The 15,301-nt window shown below is 37.7% G+C and overlaps 2 protein-coding genes across 5 annotated transcripts in view; one reads left to right on the plus strand and one right to left on the minus strand.

Moving 5' to 3' along the window:
• Positions 1-2,000, minus strand: part of LOC113444277 (uncharacterized) — a 20,433-nt gene extending 18,433 nt beyond the window's left edge. For both annotated transcript variants that reach the window (XM_026712942.2, XM_026712943.2), the window contains exon 1: positions 1,837-2,000. In XM_026712942.2, the coding sequence (XP_026568727.1) occupies positions 1,837-2,000 (164 nt within the window). The remainder of the gene's footprint in view (positions 1-1,836) is intronic.
• On the plus strand, positions 1,880-14,355 carry TMEM9 (transmembrane protein 9). Of its 3 annotated transcripts, none has more exons than XM_087931985.1 (7): positions 1,880-2,089; positions 3,084-3,225; positions 8,097-8,191; positions 9,742-9,833; positions 10,156-10,264; positions 10,875-11,006; positions 12,233-14,355. In XM_087931985.1, the coding sequence occupies exons 3-7, from the start codon at positions 8,126-8,128 to the stop codon at positions 12,380-12,382; spliced, it is 549 nt and encodes a 182-aa protein (XP_087788111.1). In that variant the 5' UTR covers positions 1,880-2,089; positions 3,084-3,225; positions 8,097-8,125; the 3' UTR covers positions 12,383-14,355. The 3 variants fall into 3 exon arrangements, with proteins under 3 accessions (XP_087788111.1, XP_087788110.1, XP_087788112.1); XM_087931984.1 differs by having other exon boundaries at positions 1,980-2,216; XM_087931986.1 differs by lacking the exon at positions 1,880-2,089 and having other exon boundaries at positions 3,219-3,392.
• The last annotated feature ends 946 nt before the right edge of the window (positions 14,356-15,301 follow it).

Consider the following 15,301-nt stretch of genomic DNA (forward strand, 5'->3'; position numbering starts at 1 on the left):
TTTTCAAGAGGCAACTGGACTTTCTCATTTTTCTTTGAAGAAAGAAGAAAAGCCAGAAAGTCCAGTTGCCTCTTGAAAAAGCATCTTTGTGACATCTTCTCTGAATCTAGCCCTTTGTGTGTTCTTCAATAAACCAGGGTTAACCAAAGCATGACTTAAAATAGTCTCTAAACCTAATTAACATATCCAACATGAATGAATGAATAAACGAGCTGGAAGGTACCTTGGAGGTCTTCTAGTCCAGATAAGTGACTCTAGATCACGGGTGTCAAACTCACGTCAGATTTTTCCACCCAGCAGAGCTGGGATGGGTGTGGCCTGCATGTGACACATCCAGCCTGCAGGCCACCAATTTGACACCCCTGCTCTAGGCTTTTCTTAGAAACATCCAGTGATGGAGCACTCATGATTTCTGGAGGGAAGCTGTTGCACTGGTTAATTGTCCTCACTGTTAGGAAGTTTCTCCTTAATTCTAGTTGTTCTCTCTTTGATTAGTTTCCAACCATTATTCCTTGTCCTGCCCTCCAATGCTTTAGAGAATAATTTGACCCACTTTTTTTTTGTGGCAGCTCCTTAAATACTGGAATACTGCTATCATGTCACCCCTAATTCTTCTTTCTTTAGACTAGTCAAACCCAAATCCTTCATGTTTTAGTATCCAGGCCTTTCATCATCTTAGTTGCTCTTCTCTGAACTTTTTCCAAAGTTTCAACATCTTTTTTGTAGGTATGATGACCAAAATTGGTTGTAGTATTCAGGGTGTGGTCTTATTAGGGTTTTATAAAACAGTACTAATATTTCACATGATCTTGATTCTATGCCTCTGTTTATACAACCCGGGATTGTATTTTATTCCCATATACATAGGCATAACACTGTATCCCTACAGTAGGACTGTACCCCTAAATTATTCCACACATTTCTTGGGAATCAATTCATGGAGCCGGTTGAGAACTTATTTATAAGAAAATGTGCATAGATTTGCAGAGATAGTCTCTCACATTTGTTTCTTAACTTCATTTTCTATTTTCTGAACACTGTACAATGCAGATTTTTCTCCCTTTATTTTCTACTGTTTGACCCTTCAAAATTACAAGATTTTCTGGATTATGAAAAAACCATGTAACTTGCAAACTAGAAAAAGTATTTTTTAAAAAACAAATCCATCATTTTTCTTTAACAGGTACGATTTATTCTTTTCCCAAATCATGATGCAATACACGCTGCCTGTACTATTCTAAGCACATCTACCAAGAAAACCCATTAAAACTGCAGCTGGTGCAATCCCAGGAACAAGATTCATTGGGAAAATTGAGGACTTCCAAATAAAAATACGCATGGCTGCATAACAGGATGAGTTTGCTGCTGGTGCAAATTTAAACATAGTGCAATCGCCCTCTCAGGTCAATAGGTTAGGGTTAAAGTTAGGGTCTTCCTTAACTTGGTACTCCCTCCAGATTTATTTGTCAAACATGTACAAGAAAACAAGTATAGGTATGAACATAAACATGAACAAAGGAAATAAATATAAATAGGGACAATAACGCAGGGACAGTATGCACGCTGGTGCGCTTATGCACACCCCCTCTTAGGAATGGGGATGAGGTCCACGGTAGACACTTTGAAATAGAAGCTACGAGGGTTTGAGGCTGTAACAACGGAGTCGGGTAGAGCATTCCAGGTGTTGATGTGTGGGGCTTCAGCTCCTTTCATTGGCATTAATTAATTAATTAAGCTCCTTGATTAATTAGTTCAGTCCTTTAATTCAATTGTTTGGGAAAGACGCCATCCTGGCTCAAGGGCAGCAGCCTTCTGCTACTTCGCATGCGTTCCTACCCTGCGCCGTGCACGATTATGCAGCGTCTCTCTCCAGCCTCCCAGAGCTTCGACACGAGAGCAGCCGCCCTCCGCAAGGACTCCGCTTTCAGTGTCTCCAGCTGGTTTTTCTGCGTCAACGCACTACCACCTAATTTCAGAATGCAATCCACTGCAGCAGCCATGGCGGCCGGAGTTGCCCGCTCGCATTTTAACCGGCTGTCTTTTCTTTGCTGACGTCACATCCGGCCGATTTCACTGAAACGATTACAGGGTAGGTCGGCGGGTGCAGATGCAGGCAATGGAGTGAAACTGAGGAAAATTTTGAAAAATGACCGCTGACTGCCGCATCGAAGAATTTATTGCTTTTTTTTTTTGAGGGGGGGGGGCGGGATATGCAGGTATTTTTATTCCAACTTTTCTTCCCTAATACTCCTTTAATAGAAGGCTGCTGTTTCTTTCTACCTTGTAATCAAACTATCAAGGCGGGTTAAAGCAAGTTGATTCCGGTTGAAGTAGAACTGCAGGTGTTCAAAGGCGCTGTTTTATGAGTTTTGTTTTCACAACTGGAACCAGGCTTATATGCATTTAGATAATTAATCGACAAGGGGAAAAAACGGGCCCTAGGCTACAGGTCTCCAAAGTTGGCAACTTTAAGACTTGTGGACTTCAACTCCCAGAATTCTCCAGGGCTGGCTGGAGAATTCTGGGAGTTGAAGTCCACAAGTCTTAAAGTTGCCAACTTTGGGGACCCCTGCGCTAGGCAATGCAATGCAATGCATTTGTGAACATTACTCTCCTCCCCCCCCCTCCAGATTGCTGTACAATGTAAATCAGATGAGGGGGGTCAGAAAACCCACGGACATTCAGTATGTGCCAACATAGATAAGAGAATAGATGCCTTCATGCTCACTGAAACGGCTTATAGTGGGAAAAACATTCTGCACGTATTCATTGGCACTGCTAAGAATGTCTCCTTTTGCTGTTGGGATGGTACTCAAAGGTAGCAAGCCTTGTAAAACAACCCGATATTCCAAGCACCTCTTTACAGGCAATGAAAAGTTGGCCCTGAAGTTACTCTCCCAAGTTGTTTGAGAAATAACTCCCGTTATAGCACAAATCGGTAAAACGACAGTGCGTCTTTAATCCCGCCCCCGGAGGAACAGCAACGCAGCCTTTTCGCCTCTCCTACTTTAATATTTTGCGACCCAGCCTGGAATCCACAGAGCGCAATCATCTGACTTTTTTTTTTTTCTGGTTACTAAAAGGCTTGAAAATTATGAATAGTCCCTTAAATCGCAGAAGCGGTTTTGGTTGGTTTCTAGCAACGTCTATTACGGTGATGTCAGCAGAAAAAAAATCACAGGGAAAGGCGGACCCGGTCGTTTCCAGGAGTCGGCGCTGCTAAGGGTGAGTCTCTTGTTTCGTCGCCGGTAGCATTAAACGCCCCCGATGTTGGTTGGGGGAAAACGGGGAGCAGTTTCCTTAGCTTGTGGTACTGGGGGTATAGCGAAGCTCGGAAGGATCCGATCTCTGCCCGTGATCTGCGTGTTTGGTGGTTCGTGTCCTGAAAAATGGTATGGTTTGGAAGGGAATGTAAATTGCCAGGACAAGGTGATCGGCAGGTACCGGTGGGTAGTAGCTATGAACTGTTGCCGTTCCTTCAGGAGTTGCAGCAAAAAGCACCCTTATTTAATTAGGGGTGGGTTTTTTTTTATCATGACGTGTATGCAATCTCGTCACCTTTGCATTTACATAAAAAAAATCCAAAACCATCCAAAATCCAAAAATTAAGTAGATGTATCACATGCACACTTTTATGGGAAATAGAGAGGAGCGGGAAGCTATAGATGGCTATCAAAGTTGGACAGTCTGGGAAATGTGGCCGTTGTGCAAGAGAGCTTCTTGTCTCTTTCCCCTCTTTTTCTACTTTTTTTCTTTTTCCCTTAAGCAGGGGGAAATGCCTCCTCTTCCTCTTCCTTCCCTTTAGATTTGGACTACTCTACACCACAAAGAGGAAAAGGAGTGTAAAGTTTAGCAGATCCTTCAGAAAAAATACTTTAGTGAAGAATGTATACTGAGACTTTAAGTCATCCAGATCATGGTTGTCCCAAAGGTGCTTTTTCAAAAAAGGCAACTGGACTTCCTTTGTTTTTCCTTGAATAGGTTTCCCTTCTCATCCAAGATACTTCAGAACTGAAGAATGTCCTTGGATGAGAAGTGAAACATCTTCAGGGAAAAAGAAAGAAAGTCCAGTTGCCTTTTGAAAAAGCACCTTTGGGGTTTTAATGAAGTACTCCGGGAATAAGAGAATCAAGCAGAACACACAAGGGATACACAGTCTTTCTTTACAGTACATGCTTTGGGATGGGGAGGGCGTGTAGAAATCAGAGGAGTGAGGAGACCTGGGGTGTGAGGAGATGTCTGTTAATGGGTACTCCATTCCCATCACATGGTCACCCAGTTTCTCTCAAGGCACCTCTAAGATTGGAGTAGGTGTGTATCTCTTCAGTCCCTGCATAGACCCATCCCTCTTCAGTCTGAGCTTGACTTAAAATTATAGCTGCAGATGGTGTCATTTTCAAATCAATTACTGCATGTGAGATTCAGGAAAGTTTTTCCAGCTTAAGTTGTGTGGCTATACATAGTTTTCGACTTACAACTATTTGCTTGGTGTCAGTTCCAAGTTACAACAGCATTGAAAACGTGGATTATGTCTGGTTTTCATGCATCCCCACAGCCACATAATGAAAGTGCTTGGCCACTGGCATGCATTTCTGATAATTGCACTGTTCCAGAGTTATGTGATCATCATTTGTAACCTTGCCAACCAACTTCCAACAAAGACAAGGGGGGGAACCAGATTTGCTTAATGACTGCATAATTCATTTAACTGTAGTGATTTGCTTCAACAACTGTGGTAAAAAGTTGATAAAATGGGACAAATAATCATTTAAAAGTTGCCTTGCTTAAGCAATGAAAATTTTGCACTCAATCGTGGTTGTAAGTCGAGGACTACTTTCATGATTAATTTCTAGTTTGGTGACTTCTTGAACTTATGTAGAAATTGGAATACAATTAAAACTATCCTCTTAGACTGAATTAATATAGATGTCTTTCACCCATATCATTAACATTATCATATCCAATTTTGACCCTATAGAAAAGATTCTATTTTATAATCCATATGTTCAGCTATAGAGCTTATTGGAGATTCAAAGACAAAAAGTATAACTGATAGTAAAAGCAGAGAATTTGTTCACAACTTTTAAAACTAAAGGGATTTTTTTGTTTGGGGTTATATGACAGCTGTGTAGTTACTCTGGGCAGTGAACAGAACTTAAATAACATAAAAACAATTATAATCATTTACAAAAAATTAAAATACAAAGCACTCAAGAAGCAGCAAATCACTAACACAACCAAGAGTGAATATTTTCAGTCACTCCTTTTTCCTTTTCTTGAGATAAGAGACTTCATTACCCAATAACTAATCCATTTTAGTTTTTTCCTGGTTGCAAGACCTCATAACTTGAATAAATACAACTATGTCTACCTTGTATCTTCCCATATCTTCAGTTGGGAGTAGCCAAAAGAGAGATGGAAGGAGGAGCCGAGAAACTCCTGAAGTCAGGCCTTTCCCATTCATGACATAGTTCCTCGGTTGGTGGATGCATTCCCTACGGGCTGGCGGCATGCTAGAAGGGGATGGCAGCAGAGCCGAGATTGGCAATGAGCAGAGCAAGATTTATACAGGCATTCTATGCCAGTTCAAAGATGGCTAGATAACACTTCAACACAATATTCAGGAAAGACAATATTATTGGGTTCTTTGGAAATGTTTGGTTTGTATAATCATAGGTTTGTGTATCTTACTTTTGTATTTGTTTTTCAAAAATCAATCAGTTTATATGGCTGCTCATCTCAAATACATAAAATGGGTAGATACCAGTATTTAAAAGTAAATAAAATAAGTAAATTACAGTATACAAGAAATTAAAACACAAAGCAGCTAGATAAAAAAAAAAAACACAATGTAACCGAACTTGAAAATTCTTGCATCAGTTTCTATGAAATTTGACATGATGATGCAGTTTTTGATGATGACATAATGATGCAGTTTTTCTGTGAATTTTATTTCATTTCCATTCTAATGAACATGAAAATATGTGCCATTCCTCATTTATGCTTTTTCCAGATTGGCTAATTACAGTATGAGAGTAGAACTTTGGTTTTTATATTTATCCAACCAAATTGGGTACAAATTGCAAAGCATTCTCTGGACTGTCACAAGATAGAATGATGTCAAAATGGCTTGGATTGATAGTTGTGATGTCAGAATGGCTTGGTTAGACTTCAGAGTTAGAAAGAATACAGCTGGAGACTTCTGAATTCTACCAGACTTCTGGCAGTTTGTGCAACAAGTATTTCCCATAGCAGTGGGCTTGATAATTGGAAGATTTCCCTAGTAATCGAAAAAGAGTATACAGATTGCATAAGTGGGGTTCATATATACAGCCTTTTTTCCAGGTGACATTATTCAATTATTAATTTTCAGCATTGCACGCTGGAGGGAAACATGGCACTAACCATCATCACTCTGTCTTATGAAGAAGTCTACACCAGGCACTGCATAGGAAGGGGAAGAATATTTTGGAATCTTTCCATTTATGCAAAATCTTATTCAAATACTGTAGAAGGGTAACATATTAAGTATGTATGTATTAGATATGCTTCAGAAGTTTCATCAAACTCAGTATGATTCCTTTGAGTCCTTCTTAAGATTCAGAGCTACTCAGGCATCCAGGAATAACTTGGACATATTTTACATAAGTAAAGAAAGCAGGCTTTCTTCGCTCTCAAGAGAGTTTCTTGATAAATCTGTCAATGTTTGTTCTGGATCCCCCAGAGTATAAACCAAGAGCAATTTGAATGTCACAAAACTGTCTGTTTTTAAACATATGCTGGGAAACCATCTAAAACCCAAAGAACATTGGGAAGGAGCAGAGCAGTCCCAATATAGTTAAAAAATAAAGTTACATAAAAACAGGACAAAGAATGAACCCACCCTTGGTGTGGTCTAAGACTAAAGCATTCAGTTCACATTCTTTTCAGATGACACAGTTTTGTGGCCTCTTTTATGTAACTGAACTGGCTTTTCTGTGTCCAGATGTTTGATTGTTTGCTGCCTAAAAACTGAAACTTTCCAAAATATATGTAAATGTGAAGAGCACCTAAGATAGATGTGGCAGATATTTATGTATGTGGAAAATATGTGTAAGATCAAGTATCTAATTAATAATACTTTTGCTTTTCAATGCTTCAGTAAAATGGAACTGGGAAAAAGTTCATTTTTACACAACTTTTCTTAGTAAAAGATGATCTGCTCTAACTTAATTGCTCTTTTTTATTTTTGCATTTTGAGACATAGCTGCTGGGATCTCAATCTTCATCAAGATTGACCACTAATTAACTGATCTACCATTAAGAGCAGCTTTTTTTGAAAAATAAATACATATTTCTTTCTTACTATTGTAATTTTCATTATTGTACTATTAAAGCGATAAGATGTAGCCAATGCAGCTGAAAAGTTTCATTCTTTTATGAACATGGAAATAAGTTAAACTGTGGCCTTCAGGTTACTTAAAAGGATATGAAATTTTAAAGTGTGAAAATGTGATTCAAATAAATTCATCTTTCCTGTATTTACATATATATATTTACATATGCATATATATATATAACGTTGCTGCATACACAGATATATGTATATATATGTATGTGTTTGTATTTACATATATATAATTACATACACATACATATACACATACATATATATACTCTTATTAGTTTATTTGTTGTGTATTCTGATCTGAAACTGAATGTACATCTTTTGTAGAAAATCTAATCCAGTTGCAGAAAAGCACAAGGTGTAACATACGATAAAATGATAATATGTAATGAGCTATATTTAAAATCTAATGTAAGGCTGGTTCTATTAAAATTGTCTTCTTTGCCCAAGGAATAGGAAAAGGCTGTTTTTTTCTTCCCTTCTAAACACACTACAAGTTCTTGTGCAAATCTGTTGTGAACTATTGGCTTTTGATATATGTTTTTATTGCTTCAGGTTTTCAGGCCCTAAAAGAAGGAGGTATCATCAAAATTACACATATGCTGAGGAAACCAGCTTGTCACTTTTTAGCAGATGAATTGTAATATCTAAATGTCTATAATGTTATAAAGAATTGGCTGATTTCTGTTGTTTTCCCTCCCCCCTCCAGGTAATGTTCATTTACACATCTGAGAAATCATGAAATCGGTGTCACTTGCAGCCATTTTTTGGTGTATCCTAATACCATCATTTGAGACCAGCAAGGTAAGGGAGGAAAATAGAGAAAAAAATTAGTTTATAATTAAATTAATTTTTTGTTTATGAATATATTTCTAAACACGAACCCGAATTCATTTACTTGCTCTGATTTTTTTCGTATCTGAATATAGTCTGTAGTCCGTCACTCTATTTTCTTTGATAAACACAATTATCTCAGCATTCATATATACTGTCAGATCCATGCTCTTCATTGTATCATATACTCTATCAGCCAACAACATAATATTATTAAATACAAACGTACATCTATATTCATGGTCCCAATCATCACATTTCTAATGTCGCCACAAACTTTTGTTATTTCTTTCATAAATACATTAAACAATCAAGGAGATATCATACAGGGAGATCTCTATCCTTATCTCATTCCCTGTTCAGTGTTTAACCATTCACTAAGCATTCTATTTATTTTCACACAGATCTTAATTCCATTATATACTAATCTGATTCCCCTTGGTGATTAATGTTCAATTTTATATGCTGGGTGGGGAGCAGTGGCCTGGAACTGGTTCCTGGAAAGACCAAATGACTGAGTCTAGAGTTCTTTGGTCGAGAATTGCTATCTCTGGTCTTGGAAGGGCTGGCACTGCCATAGATAGATCCAGTGTGTAATCTGGAGGTTCTTTTGGACTCACAACTCCTGCTCAAGGGCCTTTGTGCAGCTGTGGCTTGTGCATCAGTTATGCTCTTTCCTGGACCAACGATCCCTCCTCTCAGTTAATCACGCCCTAGTAACCTCCTGTCTTGACTATTGTAATACCCTGTACATGGGGTTGGTCTTGAAAAGAAGCTGGAATCTCCAATTGGTTCAAAATACAGTGGTCCGTGTTGTTTTGTGCAGCTGTAGATGTGCATTGGTGTCATCTCCTGTGGGAGCATCAGTGGCTACCAATCTCTTCTGGGTACAATTCAAGATGCTGGTTGTCACCTTCAAAAACCCCACATGGCTTGGGGGGTAGGTTATCAGAAGGACAGCCTCTTCCTGGTTATAGCCATCTGACCCACCAGAACTGGGTGGCAGCAAATGTGGGGCTCCTCTCCTTACGGAGGTACATCTGGTGGGATCCAGAAGAATGGCCTTCTTCATGATGGTTCCCTCTTTTCGGAACATCCCTGTGGAGATTAGAGTGGCCTTCATTTTGACATTCTTTTGCAAGGCCCTGAAGATCTGGTTTTGCCAAAGGGTCTGGGAACCCAGAGTAGGATGGAACTCATCAAGTGCTTATTTGGTTGATTGTTGTTGCTGGCAAAAGGTATTGCTTTGTATTTTTTGTATATTGAATTTTTATTTTTGTAAGCCGTCCAGTTGCTGAGAGTGAGTGGACAGCCATACAAATAAATAAACGTTACTGAAGTAAAACTTAACAGTTGTAACAACCAAGATGTAGTTCAAGAAAATACGAAGGATCTCAGGTTCTCCAGCATAATATGACATGACTTGAAAGAGTATCGTTAACTACTTTACTTTGCAATGAGGCAAAACTATTGGTCGCACATACTGCTTATTCTAGTTGTATCCTATTTTTCTTCTATAGACATTTGAAGACATACGCTGCAAGTGTGTCTGCCCACCATATCGGAATATAACAGGACAGATTTACAAGAACAATGTATCACAGAAAGATTGGTAAGACAAATTTCAGAAGAGATTCTCAAAGCCCATAGAATGTTTGCAAGATGTGATTGTTTTAAAAAGCTGGTTTAAAAACTGGTCTTCAGACAGTGAAATGAACTAATCTCATACTTTCTGTCTCATCAATTGGATACTTTCTCCCTGTACATTTTATCTGTTTGTATATCTGTCAAAGGAATTAACTTAGTGATGCAATAACAGTCTCAAAATTATCCAGCTAAATGTAACATTAAATTCTGTATCCTTAAAAACAGGTGAATTTCCATATGATAGAAGGCTTTTGATGCCCGTTGTTGCTTCTTGTTTCTCACTACAGTAATTGCCTGCATGTGGTGGACCCTATGCCAGTGCCAGGACATGATGTTGAGGCATATTGCCTGTTGTGTGAGTGCAAATATGAAGAACGAAGCACCACGACTATCAAGGTAAAATACCAATCTATCTCTTACACCAGCTTTCTCTGTCTTCTGTCCTCACTGTATAACACTAAGAATTTTGGCTGTTGACAACTGTCAAGGAAACTGAAAAGAGAATCTGCAAATATACTCACAAAGAAATCAGCATTGTGAGATTGAGGCAAGAGTATCTACATTGGTTAGTTCTCCCAGTTAGTGTTTCTCATATAGGTCTTACCTTCTAGTGAAAGCTGCATTTGAGAATCATATCTTAGATTTCTTCATAAGAAATCAAGGAAATAATTTTAGTCATGTTTCGGTTATTTACTGTATATAAATGTTTGATTTTGGACTCTTTAACTTCACTGGGAAAGGTGTTGTTTTTTTCATCCTTTCTTAAATCTGATGTCTTCAGACAATGCAGAATTTTGAATGCGCACAACTGCATATACTTCCAGCATATTGAAAAGGCATCAGATTGGGGAAATCCAACCTGGTATCCTTGCCATGTTTTGATCTTATCCTTTCTAGCACTGGTAATTTTGTAGCTGATTTCCCCTATTACAATATAGATATTGAAGCTTTGCTCAAAATATGTCCTCTTATCCAGGATCTTTGATGACATTTTGTGTTCATGCAGATTATCATCATCATTTATCTCTCAGTGATTGGAGCTCTTCTACTCTACATGGTCTTTTTAATGGTAGTTGACCCTTTTATCCGCAAACCTGATGCCTATACACAGCCCCTGCACAATGAAGAAGAGTCAGAGGTGAGTTTGATGCTCTTTAAATAGGTTGTTTTTTCTTTCATTTGGACTTCCTGAATCTGGTATCTTCCGTACGTTGCTTCCCACAATCCCCCACTGATTAGATTGTGGGAATTAAAAGCTAATAATTTTGGAAAGCCTGAGATTCTGGAAAGCTTGGTAGTAATCTGACCTTTAAATCTATGTGTTCAACAGTGGAGATTTCTACATACCAATCACTTTACAGAACAAAATGATTGGTATATAGAAACCTCTATGTATGCTTATTCACTTATTCACATAACATTTTCTGTATGCACAGTAACAGAAGCCTTCCCACCCACAGAGGGAAAGGGGTTCAGTATACAACCCTTTCCCTCTAGATACCCTTCTCCCAAATGCGTACACATCTTCATCCTTTCCAGAGAGCATAATGCTTGAGAAGGGTTTAAGATATGCCTCAAAATCTGTTTCTATAATCAGCACTCAGAACTAACATTTCCAAGCTGAAACATTGCAGATAAGTTGAGACTGTAGCTTTCTGAAGTCTGGGGGTGACTGGGTTAGAGAAGGCACCTTTAAAAAATTAGTGACATAAAGAAATTGGATTTCTTTCTAGGATCTCATTCTGTATTGTGGATTGTATCTTTGAAGTTCACGCACATTAAATACGAGCACATTTTATTTTGAAGAAAATATTTTAAATTCCTGTTAATTATGTTTCTGAGACAATTCTGAAAGGATTTTATTTTGTATGTCATTCATTCATTTGAATTAGAACGCTGAAGCAGTGTTTAAAATAAGGCTGTTTGTTTCAGAACACATTTTTCTGAACCACAACTCGTGATCAAGAAAGAGGGAAAGCTAGGAATTATATTTCAGAAATATCTCCAATTCTGCTTTAAAGAATATGGCAACAGTGCAATATAACATGATTGTATTGATTATGGAAACTTATATTTTTGGTAGACAGAATGTTACCCAGACATTTCATTCTAATTCCGTTGCATTTGTTTTTATAGAAGGTAACTAACCATTCTTAATAATCTGAAGCATACTGCAGTAATTTCTCTGCCTTGGGATATATTCTGTTGTTAATGATGAGCAGTTTAACCTTGCTATTTTCACAGTGTGCACCTGTCCATTGTTTTAAAAACATTTTGATTTGTCTTTGTAGCCCAAGGTGGAGTGTTACTACTGCGCATCTGAAATGCTTTTTCTTTGAGATGTTTCTTCTTCTGTTACTGCAGGTTCCCTGTTCCTTGACAGCTATACATCCTTCAGCGAATGCTAGAACAAATACAGTGCTGGAGAGAGTGGAAGGAGCCCAGGAAAGGTGGAAGCGTCAGGTGCAGGAACAGCGGAAGACTGTGTTTGATCGGCACAAGATGCTAAGCTAGACCTTTTATTTTAGGTGTGAGCTGCAGCTGCTGGTTAGCTAGGCAAAATTTTGTTCGCCAGTACAGACCCCAAATCTGTAGTTTAAATATCTTGCACCTACTGTTTCTGATTGGATTTGCTTGTTGTCTTCCTCTTCAGTCCACCCAAGAGAATATGCTGCATTTGAAGCAAGCTGCTGGCTGCACGTGCCATCTATGATTCTATGAGGACTGCCACTTGCTTTAAATAACTCTAGGATAACTATTTGACTTCAAAAGTGAGAAACAGTTGCAACTTTGGGTTCTATAATCTGCCAAGCATTGGTCTGGTTTGGTGATTAAAAAAAGGCATGCATTTATTTGTTACTGCTTACTAACCTATGGCTTGGCTTTTAGTTTGAGTTGGATGTTTTATTAATAGAATGAGAATAGCAACATCCTTTTCATTCCATTGACTGTATGCCGATATATGATCCTTCGCTGTTGCAAAATAGAGCAACAAAATAGAGCAAAAGTGGCTTGGGTCTTATGTATAACATGCTAGTTTGAAAAGTTGGCACTAAAGATAGAAATGAAATAAGGGAAATTAACTTGCCATAAAGGAGTTACTGTATTTGGCTCATAAATTCGTACAGATTCTTCCTTCAAGGATTTTTGGGGGGATAGTTAACTTTACACCAAAGAAATATGGACAGATTTTTTTTTTAGCACTATCATAGTTAATGGTAACCCATGGGTAACCCATCAGAATAATGCTTCTGGATTAATTCTCAATCTCCTAAAGGAACCAAACCAAGAAACTTGTGGATGCCTCTTTCACATGCAGATTTTTAAACAATGAAATGGATATACAGATTGTCGTATTTCTTTGCTTTGGAAACCGCTTAATTACTGCCTAGGTTAGATCTTAATTTTCACAGTATGTTGAACAGATGAAGCCGTTGCTGTTCATACAATTTCATATGCAAACAAAGAATGTTTTCCACATATTAACTATTGAAAATCTTTTGCTTTAAGAGTTATATGCACAGGAAGGAAACTAGATTATTCAGTGCAAAGTGCACCAGATTATTCAGTGCACATATGGCAGTTTGTCCCAGTATGTAGAACTGGATTCTACTATCAAAGGACATTTATAGAAATGTAGCCTTAGATTTTAATATCAGTTCAAAGAATGACATGCAATATGCAAAATAAAGTTTAACTTGACTTAATGGAAAATTTCCTGCATGGATTTGGAATTTTTCCCTTGGCCTACAGGGCCATAATTATTTTATTGTAATTTTACAATACATCAACCAATTGCTTGCCCAGATATATGGGATATTGTATTGAAATGTGTTTTTATGGTACTTGTAGCAGCCAGATTTATGCCGCCAATTAAGGGGAAGTAGTATTACCAGTATGTAATGGTGAAATGTAATTTTGTAATGGTAGCTCAGATATAAAAGGCACCATCAAGAGATCTTGAAGGTTAGACAGTATTTTTTTCCGCATGCAAAAATATTTATGTATTAAATGACCTACTTTATCTCTTACAATATCTCTTGCAAATTGCATCAGTCTTTGTTACTATGAAGCATCTGTTCATTAAAGTATGTACAATATTACAGACATCAGGCATAATTCAATAACTAAAAGGAAGTCTGAAGACAACCTCATTTCCTAGAACCATCTCAGTGCATAACTATTAAAAATCAATAGCATCATTTCATGTTATTTTGAGATAGAAGAATTTTGGAGAGCATAGTTTAAAACTTCCCATAGATTTAATATAATTTAAAAACAAGTGTTAGCTATCCATTTATATAATTTTTAGTATGCATCTTCCCTCCCACTTCTCTTAATGACTTGAAGCTGAGTAAGAAGCTTAAAATCCCCGAGCAAGAATGGTATACTAAAATATAACAGTACATTATTCTAAATCAGTATACAAATGTACTAAAGCTATATGGGGATTCCTTCAAATTAAAATATAAACATTGCTTCCCTTTTCTATTTCTTCCTGTTGTGTTTCTGCATATCTCTTATTAAAGCAAGTCTCTTGGTAAAGTTGGGATTGTTCAGCAAAAGTGCATAGGAATCTGAAGAGGTATCCTTAAAGTTATACTGGATTAGCAGGATGCCCTTCCCTTGAATCTACCTCAGCCTCATAATGAAAGCTTTAGATTTTAGAAATGCATAACATTTTTTTCCTGTTAGATTTTTTTTCATCAGTCATAATTGATCATTTTTAACAGATCCAACAGAAATAATTCACCAGGACATTACTCTGTTGATTTTACAGGAACAAATGATGAAAAAAAAATGTTTATGCTGAACTAGTTAGCTTAAGTGAATTTTACTTAGAAGAGGGGCTTTTAGAACCACATCTCTTAGGCATTCTCTTAATGACTGCCGCAAAACAAGGTGTCTAAATCAGATTGATCATATGATAACCTACTTTATGACCATTACAACTCATGACTATAAAGGGCAGGCTCATTTACAGTCATAAATTGAAGACCGCCTTTGTTTTGTAAGCATTTTTACTGACAGCTCCAGGAAGGACTGCATTTTAAAGAGGAATTGTGTCACTAGTATGTTATTCCTCCTCTGAGATAAGATGGAGATGATTCCTGAAACTGGATCCCAGACCTATGAAGAACTTAATGGTAAATAAAGGATCCTTCAGTTTTTGACAGACAAACTCCTTTAACAGACAAATTATCATCTTGGCTCCCCTGAGTGTGACCACTGGAAGACCATAGAGCCTTGGATGGTGCTGGATCCATTTCCTGGACTTTGGCAGTTCAGGAGGATGAGGAGATCTTATTTTATTTTGCTGACCCCAAAGATCATGGCATTTGATTTCCTTCCATCACTGCCTCTTTCTCCAGTTTAGCTTCTCCTTCTTCCACACTGCTATTACTTGGACAATATTTATTTTTTTATCCCTTT

The sequence above is a fragment of the Pseudonaja textilis genome, chromosome 3 (genome assembly GCF_049901715.1).
Source record: "Pseudonaja textilis isolate UNSWEBS1 chromosome 3, rPseTex1.2, whole genome shotgun sequence".
In the NCBI taxonomy this organism is placed as follows: Eukaryota; Metazoa; Chordata; class Lepidosauria; order Squamata; family Elapidae; genus Pseudonaja; species Pseudonaja textilis.

What these genes read in the sequence shown, in the direction of transcription:
- TMEM9 (XM_087931985.1), top strand. Translation starts at nt 8,126, where the DNA reads ATGAAATCGGTGTCACTTGCAGCCATTTTTTGGTGTATCCTAATACCA. An exon ending in CATCATTTGAGACCAGCAAG is followed by an intron (nt 8,192 to 9,741) that starts GTAAGGGAGGAA and finishes TTTCTTCTATAG; the next exon opens with ACATTTGAAGACATACGCTG. An exon ending in AATGTATCACAGAAAGATTG is followed by an intron (nt 9,834 to 10,155) that starts GTAAGACAAATT and finishes TTCTCACTACAG; the next exon opens with TAATTGCCTGCATGTGGTGG.